Source organism: Podarcis tiliguerta, assembly GCF_965153285.1.
Source record: "Podarcis tiliguerta genome assembly, chromosome: 2".
Taxonomy (NCBI): domain Eukaryota; kingdom Metazoa; phylum Chordata; class Lepidosauria; order Squamata; family Lacertidae; genus Podarcis; species Podarcis tiliguerta.
The window spans coordinates 79,440,919-79,462,761 of record NC_139535.1 but is presented as its reverse complement, the minus strand read 5'-3'; the positions used below and the strand labels follow the sequence as shown (position 1 = coordinate 79,462,761).

At 44.2% G+C, this 21,843-nt stretch overlaps 2 protein-coding genes across 6 annotated transcripts in view; both read right to left on the bottom strand.

Moving 5' to 3' along the window:
• Nucleotides 1-1,169: 1,169 nt before the first annotated feature.
• On the bottom strand, nucleotides 1,170-12,096 carry FBXW9 (F-box and WD repeat domain containing 9). 5 transcript variants are annotated; one of them, XR_014508771.1, is made up of 11 exons: nucleotides 11,951-12,094; nucleotides 9,977-10,411; nucleotides 8,522-8,661; nucleotides 7,005-7,133; nucleotides 5,840-5,952; nucleotides 5,025-5,116; nucleotides 4,302-4,450; nucleotides 3,188-3,334; nucleotides 2,570-2,659; nucleotides 1,982-2,047; nucleotides 1,170-1,764 (listed from the first exon to the last, which is right to left on the bottom strand). XR_014508771.1 is itself a non-coding variant. In XM_083430872.1 (11 exons), the coding sequence occupies exons 2-11, from the start codon at nucleotides 10,407-10,409 to the stop codon at nucleotides 1,690-1,692; spliced, it is 1,404 nt and encodes a 467-aa protein (XP_083286998.1). In that variant the 5' UTR covers nucleotides 10,410-10,411; nucleotides 11,951-12,095; the 3' UTR covers nucleotides 1,170-1,689. The 5 variants fall into 5 exon arrangements, 2 of the variants coding, with proteins under 2 accessions (XP_083286998.1, XP_083286999.1); XM_083430872.1 differs by having other exon boundaries at nucleotides 3,221-3,334; nucleotides 8,522-8,664; nucleotides 11,951-12,095; XM_083430873.1 differs by having other exon boundaries at nucleotides 3,221-3,334.
• Nucleotides 12,097-14,232: 2,136 nt separating this feature from the next.
• TNPO2 (transportin 2) overlaps nucleotides 14,233-21,843 on the bottom strand; it is a 31,510-nt gene continuing 23,899 nt past the window's right edge. Inside the window, exons 19-25 of the mRNA XM_083430747.1 lie at nucleotides 21,579-21,677; nucleotides 21,058-21,153; nucleotides 20,451-20,526; nucleotides 19,245-19,344; nucleotides 18,641-18,715; nucleotides 17,376-17,505; nucleotides 14,233-16,811 (exon numbers count right to left, since the gene is read on the bottom strand). Of these exons, the coding sequence (XP_083286873.1) occupies nucleotides 17,398-17,505; nucleotides 18,641-18,715; nucleotides 19,245-19,344; nucleotides 20,451-20,526; nucleotides 21,058-21,153; nucleotides 21,579-21,677 (554 nt within the window). The 3' untranslated portion in view covers nucleotides 14,233-16,811; nucleotides 17,376-17,397. The remainder of the gene's footprint in view (nucleotides 16,812-17,375; nucleotides 17,506-18,640; nucleotides 18,716-19,244; nucleotides 19,345-20,450; nucleotides 20,527-21,057; nucleotides 21,154-21,578; nucleotides 21,678-21,843) is intronic.

The window sequence follows — 21,843 nt, the reverse complement described above, 5'->3', positions numbered from 1 at the left end:
GGGCTTCATGACCTTGCAGGTAGGGATCTAAGCCCGGGTTGCTCACATTCAGCCCCATAACTGAAGTCACTGCTCTACATTGGCTCTTGTGTACTTCAGCATAAATACTATATAAGGAGGCCAGACTGGAATGCAGTAGTCACCAGTCACACAACTGGACAGCTCAGTGCACTGCATCACACCACATCCTGGTAGGAGCCTCCTGGCGCAAGTTTAGCCACATTGTTCAAACCGGCTTTACCGGTCTGGGAAACAAAAATTGCCTGTAGCTGTGTTGATGTCTAGTATCAATGAGAAAAACATAAAGCATGCTGGGACACGAGAGTAGGCCTAAGTGCCAAACACAGACATTTTAAAGAGCTCACTACAAACAGCAGGCAGATCCAATGGTTGGAGCCCTGCTTGCCACACTGTTGCTCTAAGAGTGCTTAGGTGTCTAGGAGTTAGGCAGCACTTCCTTCCACTTTCCTGATATTTCCTGATAATTTTTGTGTTTCATGTGATCAACAGCTATTTACTTTCACGAAACTAATGCCCAAACTGCACAACATGTAAGGAGATCACCTAAGAGGTACATGGCGGAGTAGTGACCAGATATTTCTGAAGTCACAACTCTATTGTTTTACAGTGGTACCACTAGTTATGAACTTAATTCATTCTGGAGGTCCGTTCTTAACCTGAAACTGTTCTTAACTAGAGGTGTGCTTTTGCTAATGGGGCCTCTTGCTGCCACAGGTACACGATTTCCGTTCTCATCCTGGGGTAAAGTTCTCAACTCGAGGTAACTCTTCCACGTTAGTGGAGTTTGTAACCTGAGGCATTTGTAACTCGAGGTACCATTTGTATTGCGTTTGCTTCCCTGCTTTAATAGGTATTTTATTGCATTGGGGTATTTTTAAATAGCTATTACCCAGCCAAGTCAGAAATGGAAACAAACTGAAGGTAAGAGCTGCTTCCCATAACTGTATTACAATTACTACTTGCATTCTGAAAACTAGATTCTTTATCAAATCCTACAACTTTTCCTGCTGCCTTGGGATGGGGGAAACTCAGCCCTGTGTGTGCAAACCGTTGACTTTTGCGCTGCTGGAATGTAGCCTGTTGTATAAAGATAAGCAGGCTTTTAAAACCATGCTGCTTGCATGAGAAACAAAACAAGGCACCATCACTCCTGATCAGCCATCTTTAATTTAAAGTTGTAAACATGGATCAGAACTGGGTCACTAGAGGGTGCTTTTAACCTGATGGGAAACTCCGCCCTCCCTTGTTCCTGTAACCCTTTTCCCTTGAGCTGACATTCCTCAGGCTCGGAGCTGTGCCTCTAGGATAATATCCTTTCACCTGAAGGGCCAGCTAGTTCTGTTCATTGACCATGCCACTCAGCGGTGCTGCTCTCCTTAAGGCTGAGTGTGGCAGTGACAGCTCAAGTGGACGAGGAGTATGTGTACATGCGCATACACACAAGAGAAATGGGAGTGAGCAGCTGACTGGGTTTGGACATGTAGAGGTCCACTAATTTAGGAGCATGACTCTTGGTTACAAGCTACCTGGGACAAGTAAAGGCTGAACCTCCACCCCTAACCTCACAGCTCCAAAGAGCAGACAAAACAAAAACCTAACAACTCAATGGGCACTGGGAACCTGGGGGCAGGTTGTCTGAGACTTGGCACTTGTGTTTGCAAGTGTGGATCACACACTGAGCTTCCAGACTTCTACAGAGACGCCACCAGAGGCAGCAACGGCCATGTTTCCTTCAACACTGATCTGAAAAAGAGGAGAAAGGAAAGGGTGGGTGGTGGAGGAAATCTAAGTACAGTGAGCAAAAGTCACAGAAGCCAAAACACACACCCCAGCACATAACCCCACATAACAAAGACAGCTATGGATGCTTTCTCCCACAATCTCCCCTGCTCCCTTTTTCAGGTTGGGGCCAGTATAAAAAGTCTGTAACTAGGTTGACGAGCACCCCCACAAGCCTTACCCCATTTAGCACACAGCTGTGTGTGTGTGAACAGATGACCTTGGGCGGATCTGTGGGAACATGGATCTGGAAGAGAAATCCAAGAGGTTACGGTCTAGAAGCTTAAAATCTAATGAAATGGAAAGTTGCGTTTCGGTACCACACAAACAATGGCTAAGTATAGAAAATAGTGTATGGGACAGAGCAGATTGGTTCGGAGTCACAAGGGTATTGTACCAAGGCAACTATTTTGTAAGAAAACCTCCAAAAGAATGACCTGTGTGACTGATAAAGACCAGGAGTGCACTGTGAAGCAATCGGTCTGCAATCAGGGGCATGGAAACCTGGTATGAAAACAGCTTTGTGCGGGCTCTGGCCTTCCTTTATCATTGCTATGCCAAGCTATTAGTTCTCCCGCAGCTGGTGGGAGACTCCAAGGGGTTTGGCTGCTTTAGCTAGGAAGACACACCTTTCATGCTCTGTCTCTCAGCCTGAAAAATGGGCAGGTTTTGCTTTGCCCCCACAGGTGAAGGATGGGATTGGGAAGCCCTGTCTCCCAGGCCTGTCTGTGGTTCAGACCTGTAACTTAAACACCACCACAATTCTTACACGCAGTGTCTTGTCAGTGGAAGTTGTGTAAAGTGCACCCAGTGAATGTTGGATTCCCGTGATCTGAGAGCGGTGACCCACATCGAAATACTGTGGAACAAAACAAAAACAGAGTGATGCTTTGAATAGGAGACAAATGCTAGTATGCTGCTGCTGCTTCTTTTACAACTGGTTAGGCACTAGCAGTTCGAAAGCACGTCAAAGTGCAAGTAGATAAATAGGTACCACTCCTGAGGGAAGGTTAACGGCGTTTCCATGCGCTGCTCTGGTTCGCCAGAAGCGGCTTAGTCATGCTGGCCACATGCCGGCTCCCTCGGCCAATAAAGCGAGATGAGCGCCACAACCCCAGAGTCAGTCACGACTGGACCTAATGGTCAGGGGTCCCTTTACCTTTAGGCACTAGTGATTTCTATACTATCAGCAAAACATGCTTGTTTGGGTTCAGAAGCGACACTGGCAGAAGAAGAATGGCTCCAAATGGTCAAAGCTCATGAGATTTCTAAGGTGAATCCCAGCAGTGTTATAAATATAAATACAATCTACTGAAAAGCAACACCTTATGCTAGGCTATGCTTAGCAAAGCACAAGTAATTTTGTGGGTGGAGATTAGAGAAGTACCATATTTCTCCGCGATTCAACTTCTCAGCGTACCCGGATGTGCTGGAAACACCCTCCTTTGTTTTCAAAGACATACAGCTGCCCATTGTTGTCTCCTGCCCATAGCTGAGCACCATGGTATGACATGGTGAGGAGGTAAGAGTCCAGCTAGGAAGGAATGGAACTAATGTCACTGGCATTAATCAAGGTATTGTACTAAAGTAAAGCAGATAGCTCAACTAAGTGAAATAAATTGTGTATGCTAAAGTAGAAAACAAAAAGATGCCACAAGTTACTTGCCAATATAAAATATGGGGCGAAATTCTTGAACCTAAATAAGGAAAATTAGCAGAACTGAGGCTAGGTTCAAACATAGTGCAAAACTATGCTTTGTGCTAACCATGAGCTTCCACATGAACAAGCAAACCATGGTTTAGAGCTGCTTTTCTGCCTTTAGTTTCCCATCTGGCTCAGCACTAAGCTTCAAAAGTTCACCCTCAAGTATTCGCTTAAGGTAGAGCTACTCCCATTTTCATGGTATAGCAGCCTCTTTAGGCAAAACAATGGCCCCGACAAACCACTCTGTAAATTCAGTCAGAACAGAGCTTCTGCCTGCGGTTTCAAAGCCTGGTTTGCCAGTCCCAAACAAACTGGGAGCAAGCTCATAATGCGAAACCATGGTTCAGCTAAAGCAACTGTGGTTTCATGTAATGTCTGAATGCAAAAACCGCCCTCTGGAATGTCTCCCACATGGCCTTGCCGTATAAACTTAGGAGAGTAAAGGTCAGGCAAGAGCAATGCCAAGTTAAAGAATACTTGGGCGAGGCCAGATCAAGGTCCCACTAAACTCGAGAGCCTCAACTTGGAATGTGTAGCTTCCTGAGCCATATAGCCTCTGAGTTTTATTTAGCACAAGAACATACCTAATCTGAACACAAGTAAAAGCCTGGGATTTGGTTTGTAGTCCCAGACCTTCAACTAATACAGAAATAAGTAGCACTCAAACCCACAGGATTAAGGATTCTCCTGACAAACTCTGGAGACAACACCCACAGATCCTGGTTTTCTAAGTTGCTTTCTAAGGAATTCTTGGCCATCCTCAGCACAAAAAGGAGAGTCAAAGTCTGTAGCTTACCTGTAGCCTCTGGAGGACACTGTTGGCCCTCCTGTCAAAACACACCAGTGTTCGGTCCTCACTGCCGGAGAGAATGAAGTGCTCATCAGCTGCAAGTGATAGGACTGCACTGGAATGAAGCTTGCGGCTCTTCACTGGGGCTAGCGCAGCTGTGAGAGAGGACCAAGAGATGCATTAACAGAGCCCAGGCACCTACCCAAGTTCTCACAAAAGAAATGCCTCATTCAGCAAGCCCCTCACAGATATTCTCTCTCCCTTGTAGGCCATAGTCTTCCAGCTGAAGTCACTTTCATTGGGCAATAACTAAGTAGCAGAGCTGCTGGGTGCTCTCTAGCCAGCTCTTCACTACTTCTGACAAATATTGGGGCAGGAGGCAAAGCTAACCATTGCAGTGATTAGATGTAGAACAGCAGCAAGGATTTCCTTTAAGCAGGTCATATTTTTCTAGCCTAAGCAAGTAGCGTTAAAAAACACTATTTCATTGCGCAGAGTTTTCTAGATAAGATGGCTGCCAGAAGCAGCTGCGTGCTAGCCACTTATGTGAACTGAATGGAGGTATCTGGCTGGGTTTCCTGGCTGCCTGCCCCAGCCCTTCTCCTTCCCTCAGAGGAGATAGCAAACTTATCTATACGCCTGCCACCCCATAGGCACTGACTGCTTGCAAGTGAGCATGGCAGTTGCAGCTCAAAGCACCAGTATCCACAGGAAACAACGGACACTAACCTCGAGGGTCATACACTGACACCTTCTTGTCATAGGTTCCCGTGACTAGAATGTCAGGCAGATATGAAAGGCACAACACAGCTGCTTTTCCTCTAGAACAAGACAAGAAGGGAAGAATCAGGTGAAGGGCCAGAGCACACACTTCAAATAATATATGAAAGTCAGTCAACCTCTGCTTAGCCTTAGACTTAGACCAATAGGGTTTAGAAGTGGGATTTGCTAGTTCTCATTTTGCTGCCTTCTATGCCGCCCTGTAGGATGAAGCAACCATCCTCTTAATGCCTGCCACACATTAGATGAGACTTCTGCCTCCCCTGACCTCACAAATCAGAAGAACTAATTCTTTCCTATATGCAACACACAACTTTCCCCCTGTTTGCTCTTTCTGCCCTCTCCTGAATCCCTTCATCTGGCTTTTTAGTGAGCTCTTGGGCTATAATGAATAAACAACAACAACAAAATCAATGAAGGTGACCAGTGCTGTCACCAACACCTTAAATCCTTTACTACAGGGGCAAAGTGATCCTGAATGATTCCACTTTTTTGCTCATCTTATTTACAGGCAAGTTTTCGTACCCCACACCCTTCCTTGCCTCTAATCCTCCTTAGCAACATTCTGTTCTGCCTAAACAGCACAAGGCCTTCAGCCAAGCTAAACCTCTCATGCATCAGCATTGCTAAATAATGCCCCCACAGATTCAACACAGAACATTGTGATGAGGCATCATACTCAGCTGAACATGTAACAAAACTCCAGGTTCTGCCACTCCCAAGTGCTACTCCGTTCACAGGGGAGAGCACAGAGGCAACCTTACTTGATTTCTCCACACTGTTGTCCATTAGCAGCTATGTCCCACAGCTTCACTGTGCTGTCCCAGGAGCCAGAGCACACACGGTCATCTCTTGCAGCCAGTGACCAAACCCATCCCTATGCAGTGAAAAGAAAAAGCAAGAGCCATCACTGCGCTTCAGTCCTTTGTTTAGTAACACTGTGATTATCATGCTGGTGACATGTAAAGAACATGTGATATTGCCCCACTGCAGAGGATAGCCCAAGAAGGTATGGACAGACCCAGATAATTAACTCTCTCCCGAAGATGAATAAGGAATAGTTAATCTTTCTACTATCCTCCTGAACTGGTGAATGCAGCAAAACAGACTAACATGGATAGGGGACAATTGTGGGATTTCCCTTTTCAAAAGACAGACATTTCTAATACAACTCTGCTTGGCTGTGTGAAACTGGGTTTCGCTAAGCCAGGAAACAGACAGCAGTTCAGAATGGAGCAACTGGTCCAGCTCTGCATTACAGAATTTTTGAGCGTGGAATACACTGAATAGCAGTGCCTCAACATCTTCACCCTCTCCTAAGGGCTTGCTTCTCTCTAATCACAAGGAAGAAGTGCAGCCTTCAGATATCATCTCCTTCCTGGACAGGATAGGCCATTTTTCCTCCAGGATAGACAACAACTATCCAGCCCCCTTCCCTCTCATAACTACTATTTACTGTGTGGCCAGATGCAAAAGGGTGTTGGCCATTTGGAGAGGCAACTTAAAGCTTTTTACACTTCTAACAGGCGACCAGTCTATTGTAGACTAACATGCTGTGTTTTCTGAAGGGATAGGGAAGGTAAAAGAATGCTGGGACAATTAGGAGGTGGTGTTGATATTAAGAAGAGTGTGAACAACGGGAAGCAGTTATACGGTGGGAGAACTGCCACTCACTGCAAGGCAGTGCCAGGTAAGAAACAGATTGATCTGGGAGAACTGGCCATGAATCTTTCAGAAGGGGGATGTATGTGTGGAAATTTTGAGCTGATATGCTATTTCTGCTACTCATTAATCTTCTGTGTATTTAAGTGTTCTAGACGTTAGCAACAGTAGTGCTTCTGGATTAAACATTTACAGGATAGGATAATTATAGAATTAAAGTACTACCACTACATGACCTAGGGGCCATAGACTCCAGACTCTGGTTACCTTGTGTGTGCCATTGCGCTCTGTCCCCAGTGCCTTCACCAGCACTTTTTCTGGTGTTTTGCCTAGCTCTCTCAGGTCCCACAAATTGACATTTCGGTCCCGAGAACCTGAGACACAGAGCTTCCCACCCTGGATACAATGAAAAACAACTGATTACTGTAAAAGCTGAGCCACTGTCCCTCTTTCTTAAGATTCTTCAACAAACAATATACAGGGTAGTGATATACCGGCACATTGCAAAGTCATACAAAAATGTATCACCAAAGCAACTATTCCAGAGTAAGGAGTGTGAACAAGCAAACAAATAAATCACTGAAGAAATCTTTTTCTTTCAGTCAATCGTGTATTAGTAGAAGCAACATCAACTCGTAAATCAACTTAAAGACGCTGTTCTGGTACAACCAGTGTTTCTTCCCATAAGGGGCTTAATCATCGAGCTGTATAATGTAGTCTAGACCAGTGTTTCCCAACCTTGGGCCTCCAGCTGTTTTCGAACTACAATTCCCATCATCCCTGACCACTGGTCTTGCTAGCTGAGGATTATGGGAGTTGTAGTCCAAAAACAGCTGGAGGCCCAAGGTTGGGAAATGCTGGTCTAGACAATATACAATCAATAGTTTAGACAAATCTGTCCCTCTGTGCATTTATTCCGTAGGAAGAACAGAAAGAGGCTATGTAGCCTTCTATTTGCTGGCCTTCCTTCTTGAGAGGCAGGCACTAAAAAAACAAAAAACCACCTCTGCATGAAGGATATGCACAAGGACTTCCACATCAGGGCTTCTCCCTTCACCCCACACATCCACTGAAATTGGCTCAGGGTTGGCGGGGCAGGAGAACCCCCAGAACAGTGCATAGAGGGAGGAGACCAGGATAATTCTTCCTACCCTCCATTCATCGAAGTGTCGGCTGGATCACACACCTTCCCGATGTGGAAGAACACAACTGGACACAACCCACTAACTGTATAATTTTCAAATTGAACACTGTAATCATAAATGTTAACTTTAAAAAAAAGTAGTTAAGGTGCATGCCATTGCTGGTATTCCACTCAGCATACCGGACCATGAATCCTCCCAGCTAAAATATTCTGGGTTGTAACCAACAAAATTATTGCATGAGCAGTGGAACAACTTCTCTCTCCTTCTCCTCTAGCTCTGGGGGTCTCCCAAACCTCCAAAGCAGATTTAGGGGGGTGCACTGGGGGAGGATGCAAAGTTTGGTTAAGTGAGCTGAAATTGTTCCACTCATGCAATGTCCACTGTCAGTCTTAGAGGTTTAAATCCAGAGTCAGCCCTCTCTTCTAAGGAATGGAATGCAATGTGTAAGAAATGGAACTTCTGCTGACAATTTAGATGAATTAATTTTGTAAGACTGATTTCTCAGATGAGTAATCACAGAGAGGTTATGACAAAATAATATTTCAGAACACACTCCTAACTTCATGACTGCTTGTTCACAGACTCTATCAATCATTAACATTGTACAAATAAAAGCGGCACAGGAAATGTGACTTTTACCTGGAGCAGCAGCACAGAGTCAACTGATGCAAAGTGTCCCTCAGCAAGGGAAAAGTGCTCTGTGTTCCTGCCATTTTCTGCCCATTGTTGGAGGTGCTCCTCTAGTTCAATGCAGGCAGCTGGCCAGTTAAAGGCATCATCTGCTGAGATGTGAAAAAGGCATAAAGAGATGCTATTCTTCCTTTGGGCTTTGTAGAAAAAACTCAGGCAAGGTAAGCAAATGTATATACAGTGGTACCTAGGGTTACAGACGCTTCAGGTTACAGACACTTCAGGTTACAGACTCCGTTAACCCAGAAATAGTACCTCGGGTTAAGAACTTTGCTTCAGGATACGAACAGAAATTGCGCTGCGGTGGCGCAGCAGCAGTGGGAGGCCCCATTAGCTAAAGTGGTGCTTCAGGTTAAGAACAGTTTCAGGTTAAGAACCGACCTCCGGAACGAATTAAGTTCTTAACCTGAGGTACCACTGTACTGTATCTTATTTACAACATTATCCATTGCTTTTCCATACAAGTGTTCTGAAAGAGAGAAAACAGTAGTTATATAACCATCAAAGTGGGCTTTCATCAATTCGGAAAACTTTGGAGACTGAAAGGACATTATCTTTCATTGCAGAGCCAGCACTCAGCACTATCAGTTTGGTGTCAACATTACACCCAATTCTGGGCTCAACTGTAACTCTCTAAAAATTAAAGGCAGGTTTTCAATTTGAAACAAAAGAGGCATGGAATCTAAAGAGCAAGAATGGGCAGAAAGACACTTAGCCATAAATGTTTATAGAATAATGTTTAAAAACCCACAGGAATACAGTGGTACCTTGGGTTAAGAACTTAATTCATTCTGGAGGTCCGTTCTTAACCTGAAACTGTTCTTAACCTGAGGTACCACTTTAGCCAATGGGGCCTCCCGCCGCCGCCATGTGATTTCTGTTCTCATCCTGAAATAAAGTTCTTGACCCCAGATATTATTTCTGGGTTAGCGGAGTTTGTAACCTGAAGCATTGGTAACTGGAAGCGTCTGCAACCCGAGGTACCACGGTACTAACTTCCATCCATTTCAGCCTCGCTATCTGAAATAACAGTGATTTCAGCTGCCAGTTGCCCTGGAACAGCAGAGTGGAAGGGCAGCATATTCTGGGTTCTGCCATTGGACACAGCCAGTGAGACCAACAGACCCCACCCACTGTCCAAAGAAGGAGCAGCTGTAAGGAGTTTACTCCCTGCCAGAAAAAAAAACCACACACACACACACATAAGAACTTTGGCATCTAAGAAGACATGAGTTCGCTTTAGTCCTCCTCCATGCCCAATCCCATTTCTTTTTGTGCTGTGTCTTTTAAAATGCAGGTCTGAGAACAGTGATTATCTTATAATTGACAAAGCTGATCTGGAAAGGTTAGTTCATACTTGAGTTAACAAGATAATAAAATATGGTAGGCAGAAAGGGAACCCACCTTCCACAACTGGATAGCTGCTGCCGATCCTCTTTAGCAGACGAATTCTCCAAGTGACTTCATCCTGCAGAATGTCTCTCAGTGTCTTGCAGACCAAAGGAAGGACACCCAGGACAAATCTGGGCTTCAGGTAGGAACAGATCTCCAAGATCAGCTCCAGAGGAAGAGATAACAGCCCTGAAGCTGTATCATCACTAACAGGAGACTTTTTCAGTTCCAGAGGAGGAGACCTGTGATCTGATACTTGGGCCTTATCACTTACTGAGAGAGATGTGGGAGGAAGGCACTGGGATGCCTGACTAGACTGACTTGAAGATCCAAGTACACGTTCAAAGTATTCCTGGGCCTGGGTATCTGGATCCACTTTGCTCTCTGTGTCAGAATCATTATCAGAGTCTTGGTGTTCAGTAGAAGAATCAGGAGCAGCATCCATACCTGTATCAAGAACAAAAAGTGAGAGCTATGGTAAAATGTAAATCTATAATCATATACTACAGTCGTACCTCAGAAGTCGAACGGAAACTGTTCCGGAACTCCATTTGACTTCCAAAATGTTTGAAAACCAAATCACAGCTTCTGATTGGCTGCAGGAAGCTCTTGCAGCCAATCAGAGCAGCGGAAGCACCGTCCGATGTTCGGGTTCCAAAAGAACATTCACAAACAAGAACAATCACTTCCAGGTTTGCGGTGTTCGGGAGTCAAAATGTCCGAGTTCCAGGGCGTTTGGGATCCAAGGTATGACTGTATTTTACTACTATCACTATAATTTTTCAGTAAGGGTACAACTATTTTTAATGGACAACAGATATTCTATGAAGTGTAAGCAAAAAATATATTTTTACATGGGGCCTGTGTTTTTATCCACAAAACCAGAGGTGTAACTTCTTAAAAAAATAAACAACTAAATGGACAACTGGAAGAATAAGATCTTATTTTATTAGTACATTTAATTCAATGAGCTCAAGTTGGCTCTCCTGCTCCCCATTTTATCCTCCCAACAACCCTGTGAGGAAGGCTATGCTTTGAGACAATAGCTGGTCCAAAGTTCTCAGTGAGCTTCATGGCAGAGTTGGGATTTTAACCTTGGACTCCAAGGTCCTAGTCCAATACACTGACCACTACACCACATCTATGCTTAGTGGTTCTCAAAGGTGTGGCAGGAGACGATGGCAAGTGTGGCACAAAGATTCAAGGACTATCATAGAAATATTTTAAAATTTCAGTGTAGTGTAGTATATACGGATATACAATCAGAAACAGGATCTATGCCTCTCTTCAAGAGCACTGGCTATTTTTCTGCAGTTCTCCACGACAAATTGAAGTGAAAAGGGATTTTCAACTCTGACAAATTTGAAAGATTAGAAAAGAGAAAGGCTTCTTTGTGTTGATGAGATGGGTTTGTTTCAAATTAGACCTAATATAAATGAGATTACCCTGCAAACGTAAGCTCACGCTCATTGAGGTATATACTTTGTGAATCGCCCTGAGATCTATGGATGAAGGATGGCATTATAAAATATGCAAGAGGCTCGTTTACAATTATATTTTGGGAATGATTCATGTTCTTACGCAGCTGTATTGTTTTATACAGCAGAACCTGCATGTGGATAAGGAAATTGGGGGCAGAGCCCTTTTTCGCACTGACAGGTCTGAAAGGAGCCATGTTCTCTTTCCTAAGTAATAGAGACGATAACCAAGTGGAGGAGGAATTATTATTTCCGTTTCCCAATCCAAGAATCATCCTGCAGAAGTCCGGGAGGCAAAGCAAGAGGACGTTGCAGGCAGGTGCAAAGAGAAATGCCAAATCCAACTCGCAGGTAATCCCATAAGCAACGCAGGAGTCACACCCGCCCCGGAAGCCATGGAGAAGGCTGGGCAGCGCCTAGGCGAAGACGGCGGAGACCGACGCCCGCCCGCCCTCCTTCCACCCCGCGGTGCCTTCCTGCCTCCTTTCTGCCCCATGGCCCCTCTCACCCGTGGGCCGAGCTGCCTCGACCTTTCTCCCGAAGCGGAGCGGCGAGTATCATGGAGTCAAGGCAGCCTCTCCAGGATCCTGACAGGGCTGAGCCGCCGCCTTCTCGCGTCCCGTCTCCAAGGAGAAAACATTTCCGGCGCGGCGTAGTGACGTCAGAAGCCCGGCTCTCTGCCGAGTCCGACCATTTCAGGCCAGGCGGCTCCGCGCTGCCTTCGGGACCACTGCGGCGTGTTGCGTGTCGGGGAGCAACCCAGGGCTGCTAAAGCGGCGTTTTCGCGCAGCGGCAGCTGCCTCCGGTCAACGGGATCAGGTCGAGGCCGCTTAGGCGTGTCAAAGGAAGGCCCGGCTTCCCTCTTAGTAGGCACGTAAGAGCACAGGATCGCCATTTCAGTATTGTCCGAGTAGTCATAGTACTATCTTGTAAGCTTAGTTTATTCCTTTGCCGTAACTGGCTGCGATTTGCTAATGGTTAGTAAGACAAACATGGACAGCTCAAAAGACAAGATTAAGAACATGTCTTCAGACTAGGTTTTAAAGAATAATATAAGGCAACTGCAGTCATTTATAGTTTTGGAATAGTTGTTTTCATCATAGACCTGTAGAGTTGGAAGGGACCCACAAGGGTAAGAGTCCAAACCTCTGCAATGCAGGACTTGCCCAACGTGGGACTTGAACCCACAACCCTGAGATTAAGAGTCTTAAGCTATACTGAGCCATTGTTCAATGTATTTTTAAACTATAAACTGACATGCGTTTGAGTGACATGTTCTAATCAGCAAATTTTAGTATGAGCCAATAGGGAGGTTCTCAATCAATGAGTGTACAGTCCATGTGCACACTAGTTGAGCTGGACAAAGGAAAAAATGTGCACTCTTCCACACATAACACTTCTGTATGTACAGGCAGCTTGCACCAGTGTTCAGTGCAATGTGTGAACATGCCCAATATGCTGGTGTCAGATTTTTTTAACTAAGAAAATGGGAATTGGATAATGTACACACATAACCTTCACACTGTTAAATAAAAATGTAACAGAGCTTATGTCAACAGAACTTCCCAAAAGCCCTTAAACATCAAGGTCTAATTTTCTGAACATGTTATTCACCAGTGAGGAAGAACTTGTTCAGAAAAGTGAATTACTACTGTTAGCCATACTAATAACTCAATAGTAGTATATTAATTAACAACACAAGCTTTTTAATGATAGGTAATGGGACTCCTGACAGTTAAGTTGAGTCGCGAACAACTCTGGGGTTGTGGCGCTCATCTCGCTTTACAGGCTGAGGGAGCCGGTGTTTGTCCGCTGCTTCTGGCGCATCCACGTCTCTTTTTTAATGACAGTTGCTGTATATTTAGAATGGGAACAGGTCTTTTACCATTCTCTCCTACTGAAGCCCACTAGGCTTGCCAGGAATAGTTAATACCTTATGCTGTTTCAAAAGGACTGCAAGTCAGTCTCGCCCCTAGAATTCAATGTAGATATGTATTTCTCAGGAAACTGCCTTTCTAACCTGCCCTTTTCTGAAAAGTTGGTTGAGAATCTGCATTGATTTCCTGTTGACCTGGACTCAATTCAAGGTGCTGGTCAATAAAGCCAAAGGGATTTAAGCAGCTTCAGCCTTTATTGGCAAAGACATACAACTAAGGATTAGAGGAAGCACACCAAGGTAAATCACGAATTAATGATGTCACTTTGGGATATTTATATGTGGTGGAAATACAATTACATCATCCCACATAACACTGGTGCACTTCTGAGCTAATGGGTATATTCTACCAATATAAAAGTTGGCATTGTGACAATTTGAAAATTCTATTAAATCCAACTAGAAGAGGGTTTTGCAGCTTCCCACGTAATGTCAGAAGTACTACCCTCATAATAGAGCAGGCCAATAGAAGAGTTAGTAAAGACTTAATAAAATTAAGTTTCAACTTATACAGGTTATATCATGGACCTAGTGCATAAAGCCAAATTTGTGTACTGTATAGTCAAAACACACTTTCCCAAGGTGAGTGCAGTGGCAGGTGACATTGCCAAGGTTCCCCCTGCCCCTCAGACACTCACCCCCTTTAATTTTTTTCCTGGATAAGCACGTAAAGCTGAATTCACAAAAGTTAAATGTGTTTAAACTGTGAGTTGATTGTTTTTTGTTTGTTTTTTTGAATTCTACAGTAAGAGAGGCTCTTCAGCCTGGTTGAATTTTCTGGCCACTCAGACCTGTGCCAGAAATATACAAAACATTCAGTTATGGGGTGAAAAACTGGGCAGAAACATGGAAACTGGAGTCACAAGAATTTTTTAGTTGACAAAAAAATTATACATAAAATGAGAAAAATCTCATTTGAGCAAGGTGCAAGCAGCTGCTTCAACACTAGGTACACTGCAGTTCCACCATTGGAAACATTACGGCACATTTACAAATATACAAATCCAGGATTAACGAACAGGAGGCAATACTAGAAGCACTTGTACAAAAGACAAATTTCATTTCAAGAGGCAGTCAGGTCAAGTAGCTTAAACTTCACTGGATGAATGAAGAGTTCACAAGCCTTCAGTTGAGAAGCACAAGCCAGGACTCTGCCTGCCATCTGTGCACATTTCTTGCCCATTTTAAAAACCAATTGCTTCCCAAATAGAACCCTCTGGCTTTCCCCGTTGCAGGATAGGGAAAGTTGAAACTGAGGCACGAGAGGGAACGCTTGTAATAAAATCATTAAAATGCAAAGAACTAGCTGATTGCTTCCAGAGACCTGCTCGAGTTCCACACTATTAAAAAGACGAATTGAGGAATGCATTTGCAAGTTTACTATCATTTTTTTTTTTTTTTTTGAACTAGCTATCCTAGAAGAGTGCAGGGCTGTCCCTAGCAACTGGATTCAAGGATTAGGAGAGCAGCTTTCACTTAGGTATGTGCTGCCTCCAAGTTAAAAAAAAAGCCTGCACAATAATGCCCCAGCAAGTTCTATGACAAATCTCAAAGAACTGCAAGCACTACAACATGTGAAACAGAGGCCAGGGATAGAAAGAAAAAGGAGATGGGAGGGGATATCAGTGAAGTTTAAGTTACTGAGCAATCTCACAAATACACTTTCAGAAATTCACCCCACTATACTCAGTGTCACTGTCAATTGCTGTCAAAGAAAGCATCTCCTTATCCCAGAACACGGGTGTCCATCCTCTGTCACATATCTTCTTCTTCAGTCATCCCACCACTGTATCTACCATCACCAAAGCAATACAGGATATGCGGCACAGTTCAACCCAGTTGTCTGGCTACCAATCCTGATGCTGCTCAAGTTCCTTTGGGATCTGCTCTGAAGAAAGCTGGGGCTGGGGCTCAGTTCACTTGTCTCTTCTTCCTCAGCACGCTGCCTGCCGGCAATCATTTCTTTGGGCAAACTCTATTCATGTTGACTCTGCAGAATATTCCTGGTGACTATTTTTTCCTCCCCAGCACTTCCCACTTTTCCAGAAGTTGCTCTCATCAGGTGAAGCAGTATCCCCTTTTCCCCATAACCTAGCTGCCTTTGGGAAAACAGGCTTGCTTCCACTTCACATCCTCTTCACTTACAATTAAAAAGCTATGGCTTCACTAACTCAAATTCATTCAGCAAACCCCAGATTCTATTTCCAGGGACCGAACAGATTTGGGTCTAATGAGAATTATTTAAGACAGCTACTCCACTAAGCATGCAGCAAAAGCTACGAGCTTCCACTGGCCATGCATGGAGGGCTCTATTTTATTAATTCCTCTATGCTTTGCTATGTTTACTGCTCCTTTTGTAAACCAAAGTGGTGGATGCGGCATAGAACTCCCTTAAGACAGAAAGTTTAAATCACCATTATGTATGTACAAATGCCATTCTGACCCCCAATAGCGCAGGATACAACATAACGTGTGCCATATAAAAATGACCGAGTGCACACTGGTCTCCGCCAGCCTTTGGCCTATGGACAGATGGAATTCAGTTTCCTTCCTTGCTCTCGCCTGCCTCCTGCAGCTGAAGTAATGCAATAGCAGTGTCACAAAGTAACAGCTGAACAACAGGGTAACAGATTCATTGCACTGCGGCATCTTCTTAAAAAATAAAGACATGCTTCTCCAACAGTATTTCTTATGATAGGGACTGCTCCCTAGATGGCTGGCAGGTCCCCACAAAGTCAGAGGCTGCCTTTGCTCCAAGCATCACATCCAGCACACAGTGCCATGGCAACTATGGCAAAAAGGGTTTGTGGGTTTCCTTAAGATTCCTAGATGAAAATGCTTACACTTAGTCATTATGGGCTACTCACAGGTTCACTAGTCTACTTCTTGGTCACCATGCAGTCTTGAAAAGGTGAATAGCTGATCTCTTGAACACCGGTGACTGGAAATATACAGCAGTATAACCCCCTTGGATTGAGTTTTAACTCTTCCCTCTTCATCAGCTGGTTTTAAACCATTGTATCTTTTAATCCCATTTTAACATCTTAAACCCGATCCTTTATTTATTATTATTTATTATTATTAGCTAGTCCTTTATGATGGCCCCTAGTTAGATCCCCTTCTCAAGAGTGTTGCAGTTTAAGATTGCTCCCCTTTCTCAGCCCAGGTCCGAGTCCCACCCCACCCCATTCCACCAACGATGGCCTCTGAGTAGAGACCTTTTCCTTCCGCTAGTGAGATACCCTGGTTTTTGTTTAAATTGGTCACGGAGGCCCACCCTCCCCCCCAACTTTGTAAATTTCAGGAGATGGGGAGTGAAGTCATTTTATGTCCCACAATGCTCTTCCCGTCCTCCCTAACCCCCCATTAACAGGGATTTGTAACACTGGGTTGTGGACGAGTTCCCAGTATTCCTCCCAGCGCACACAGGAACCTGAGAGAAAAAAGACAGTCAGTATTAAATAAAAGTAACCAGCAGAGCACATTAGAGCCTGACTCCCCCTTCCACAGCATGTTGCTCATGCTATCTACTAGTATGTCTGCAGGATACACAGCCACAACTAACTTGGGCAGACTGATTGCCGTACTGGCAAATTGGGGTCAAAGCCGGAGTAGGGTGGACTTTGAACTCTTCCGCTACATTAATTCATAAGCAAATATCAATACGGAAGGCCGGAACCTCAAATATCAGGATAAGAGGAATTGTGGCTGGGGAATATGGGCTTTCCTGCACTGCCATCTCCTGACACATCCCACAAGGGTAGTAGATTGCTTCCTATATGGGATATTTGATCTCCACATTCACATTCTCAAGAGCCTCTGCTCAGTATCACTGAAGCACAGATTCTGCATCACTGAGAGGACAACTGACTACAAGCTGGCCTACATCTTTCCATCTCAATTAGCTCCAACATTCAATTCATTCTTCCTACTTTGGTCACTCCTTTCCCTTCTTAGGGTTTTCTCCCTCTCCCATCTCACCGAATATGGGACTTACCGAGTACGGTTTCACTGTTTGCCTAGACCCCATAGAACGCAGCTAACCTCTCCTTCAGCAGTGGAGGAAACTGCTCTGAAAACTGCTGCCAGTTCTCCTCCCCAACTTGATCTTTGAAGCCATGAAGAATCTGAGAAAGAAGAAGAGATCATCACAAGTGGAAAATAGCTATCACACTCTGTCCCCCAACTCTAGCCTCCCATGGGCTCAGAGAGAACTAGGAAACCTGGTATTTACACTCTGTGTCAAGAGTGGGAAACTTGTTAACCTTGCTTAAAACCTTAACAAAAACATACACAAGAGGCCCCAAGTTTGTTTCGCAGAGCTCAACTGGATTTAGCAGTTGCATATCAAGTGTATACACACAGGAACTCCAATCCGTAGTTATGAGACATTAGAGCAAGGCTAGAACCCAGAAGTGGAAATATCAGGAAAATAATTTTTGGCTAAATGGTAGAAGGAACTTCCTGCGGGAAGAGCTGTTTGGCAGTGGAAACAAACTGCCTTAGGAAAGTGCAGGGAAGAGGGTTCTCCTTTGTTCGAGGTATTTAAGAACTATGGATGACCATCTCTCAAGAATGCTGTAGTTGCATCCTCCACAGGACTGGAACAGAGGATCTTCTCAGTCTGTGATTATAATCCCACTCTATGATTGATTCACTTGATAATAAATGGAATCTGTACCCTGTATCTGCTGCCAAGCTATGGTTTGGCATTATGTCCGAACTCAGGCTTAGTTGTCTCTGACCCCAGTCTGGATAGAACATTAAGTTAAATCATGGCTAGTCCTAGGTAACGTCGTAGCAGCAATACTGGGGGGAGGAGTACTGCAGCCACAATCTTTGCTCCAGGAACCCACGTTTGCCTTAAGCTGTGGTGTGGCTTGGTGTTACAAAGTAGCTTATTTGCAACTGAGTGATAGCCGCCACACACTTCTGGGTCCAGGGAGGGTTTGCTAAGGATCAGTATACTGCCACCACATTTCCAAGCTTTTATCTAGTTACTCGTGCTGGGAATGCTAAAAATGAAAACCAAGAATCAGGCTTAGTATGAGTCTGCTATCAAGGAAGAAACTACTGGGTCAACTACACCGCCTACTACAAAATGTGGCTAGCGGTTTCAATAAATATTCACACAGCAATCTGTGTCAAGGGGAAGTCTAGGTGTATTCCCTCCACCCACCCAATGCCAGCATGACAAACACAAACAAAGCCCATTCTTTTAGTATGTGACCAAAGAAGCCTTTCTCCACTGCAGTGACATACCTTATAAAACATGTCCCTCAGATCATCCTTGGGGCTCACCCAGGAAGCAACAGCGTCACAGAAGAAAATAAAATCCTACAGAAGAATAAGAAAACTCAGTACAGATCCCAGGTCACTAGAATCACTAGGGATTTGCTACCATTCTAAACCAGCACAGGTTTTGGAAAATGTACTACACCTCAGGGACACAAAGAAAAAGACACTAAGCAGCACACAGCACTCCAACTGCAGATGCATCAAAATAAATTGCATAATTCTGTAAGATATATGTGACTTTGGATATATTTATTTATGAAGATTGTTTACCTGCCTTTCCCATAAGGTCCCAAGGCAGGTTAGAGCAACATAAAGTAAAATCATTAAAACAGTTATAATTATAAAAGCAGGTAAACTTTTTGCAACCAGAACAGATAATATAAATTCAGCAAAAGAGGTGGGCCCCACAAAACAAAATAACTAGAACTGCTGAAGGCCAGGGTACTTTGCCCTTAAGAAGCAATTGTGCTGTTTGGGGTTCAGCCATTTGCTATATATTTATCACAGGGACCTTTCTAGTGATCAAAGGTATCCCACAAACATCTGAAAAATCTCTTAACATAATTACCTGCACAACTCCACCCGGGTTTACCCCAATCATCATACAGATGCCACGGAAGGCCGAGTCCTTCTCCTCATTATCACGTATGTTCCTGAGGGATGTACACCTAGGAGCCAAAGCAAACACTTTGCACACTGGAGAGGCAGAGAAGAGAAAAAATAGCTCCTTCCCCACAAATCCATGCAATAATGCTAAGGTAGAACAGCTGGCTTGGCATTTTTTAATAGGGAAAAAAGTTACAAACATATGGATCAAGACTTACTGAAGATCAAGTATTAGATTAATTCTCATGTCCAGGGTGTGCTCTTCTATTGACCATGTTTTTTAATACCAGTATTCAATTAGAATACTCCTTTCTGGGTATTTGGGGATTCCATGTAAAGTCAAATCAATAGTTGGGATAAGGCTGCAAATCCGTCTCCCAACTGAAGGTGGCAGAAAGTTGAACAAATTTAAATGTGACTAATTACATTTTAGTAATTTCCCACAGAAGAAAAAAGTGTGCTCCACATGTGTTTTGCATTCTCAAAAATACTGATGGATGAGCACTGTGCAATTAGAGTGTGAAGATGGAGTCAGCCAAAGAGTTGCTACGTAGTGGCAGGAGGGGAAAAGAGACAAGAGAGGTGAGCAGGATGATTCTGCAGCTTGTCACTAGACAGCATCGCAGGGAATATATAGCAGTTGCCCAATATCCTTGGCACGAGTACAATACTAATAGATGCACTATCTGTATCACTCTCTTTGTATTGTATATATTGTCTAAATAGCTTCTACTGCACAGTGTGGATTTCTACTTGAACAGGACTTAACCTTCCTGCCATCCACCCTGCAGCCCCCGTACACAAAATCTGCTTTCAAGGGCTTGGGGACCCTCCAGAGATTTGGGAGGTGCACAACTGGCTACAGGGTGTAAAAAATAAAGTTAAAGTCTCACTTCACCACCAGAAGTCCGCTCATGCAACACTGGATCCCAACCAGTGCTCAGAAAAATGGCGATATCCCCTCTAAAAGAAACACAACCTTGATGGATGATGTATTGACTGAGACAAATATGAGCTGGACAAAAACTGATTGAGCAAAATGCCTCTGAATGCACATCAACTTGTTCTAGAACGAAGCTGACAGATTGAGAGGGTGGCCCCTGTGGATCTCACCCTCTGCAAAGTGAGGCCAAAAGGTCACATCTCCTGTCTGAGTATAAACACTAACCAAGGTCTGATAAACTGCTGCAGCATCGGTGCCACCTCCTGAGGGCAGACGTAACCCAAGCGTCCAATCGTGATGGCTAGAAAGGGGAGAGAAACAAGCCTGTCACAACTGCTCAAAGCAGCAGCCTTGTCTGTTCTGTAGCATCATGAGTTTGGAAGGCGGGATTTATAAGGGGGCACATGGAATCACAGGACCTAGACCATATTACGTGCATAGTGCAGTTGTAAAAAATAATAGGGGGGAAATATGGGGTTCAAGAGCCATTTGCAGCAAATGCTGTGTGCAGAAAAGGCCAGAAGAGACTTCTAGAAAAGGAAGTTAACTCTTTGATATAGGATCACGTCCCCCATGGGACTCTCAGCAGGCAACAGAAACAAAAAGACTTCTTAGAAGTAGCACGGTGTTAGTGGAGGAATAGTCACAGAACTCCAAGATTTAATTGGATTTTTCCACGACTGGTCATGTGCTCCAGCATAAAAAAGTCATATCCCTTTTCAAAGCAGATGAGTGAAAAGGTACATACAAACCCTTTTTCACCAGTTTGATAATAAGCACAAGGGTACCAAAAAGAAATGCAATTAAGACAGAATTAGGAGTCCACCCTCACCTGTGTTCTCTAGAAGTGTTTTTGGGGTGTTTGGCCTGTTGATTATCTCCACAAGGTTATTCAGGACCATTTGAACATATGGTTGCATTTCAGCCCCTGGTAAGGAAGAAATGATCAGCTGAGTCATACATAGCTCGAAGAATTGCTACACAATACCCTGCTCCATTTGACATACAGGAGGAAATCGCATGTTTCCAGACAGCCCAAAATTAGAGGTAGACACAGTATTGTAGCTGTAACTCGAGACTCTCATGAGCTATCCATAATGTAGGGCCAAGGACCTTATTATGTCAATAGTAGAAATGAATTTAGCTACACTTTGCTGAAACTCAGGAACTTCTGCTGTTACACCGCTAACATGTAGGAAGATAAGTCAACTTAACAGCCAAACACCTACCCATCCGAACAGTCGGAAGTTGCATTTTTCTCCTATAAGGAGCTAGAAGAGGGTACCACTGCTGAACAGCATGGCAGTACAAAGCTAGCTGCTTAAACTTACTGTGGGTTCCTGGTACACTTACCCATCTGCATGCAGATCTCTCCAATAGCCCAGGTGGCATTATTGCAAACAGAAATGAATTCTGGATTCAGGTTGGTCCCTAGGATGGGCATGAATTCAGCTGAAGAGAAGAGACATGTATTGGTTTAACTGAAGTATTGATAGCATTCCCTACACTACAGTGGTACCTCGTGTTACATACTTAATCCATTCTGAAGGTCCGTTCGTAACAGGAAACCACTCGTAACATGAGGCTCGCTTTCTTGGTGCCTCCCGCTGCTGCTGCT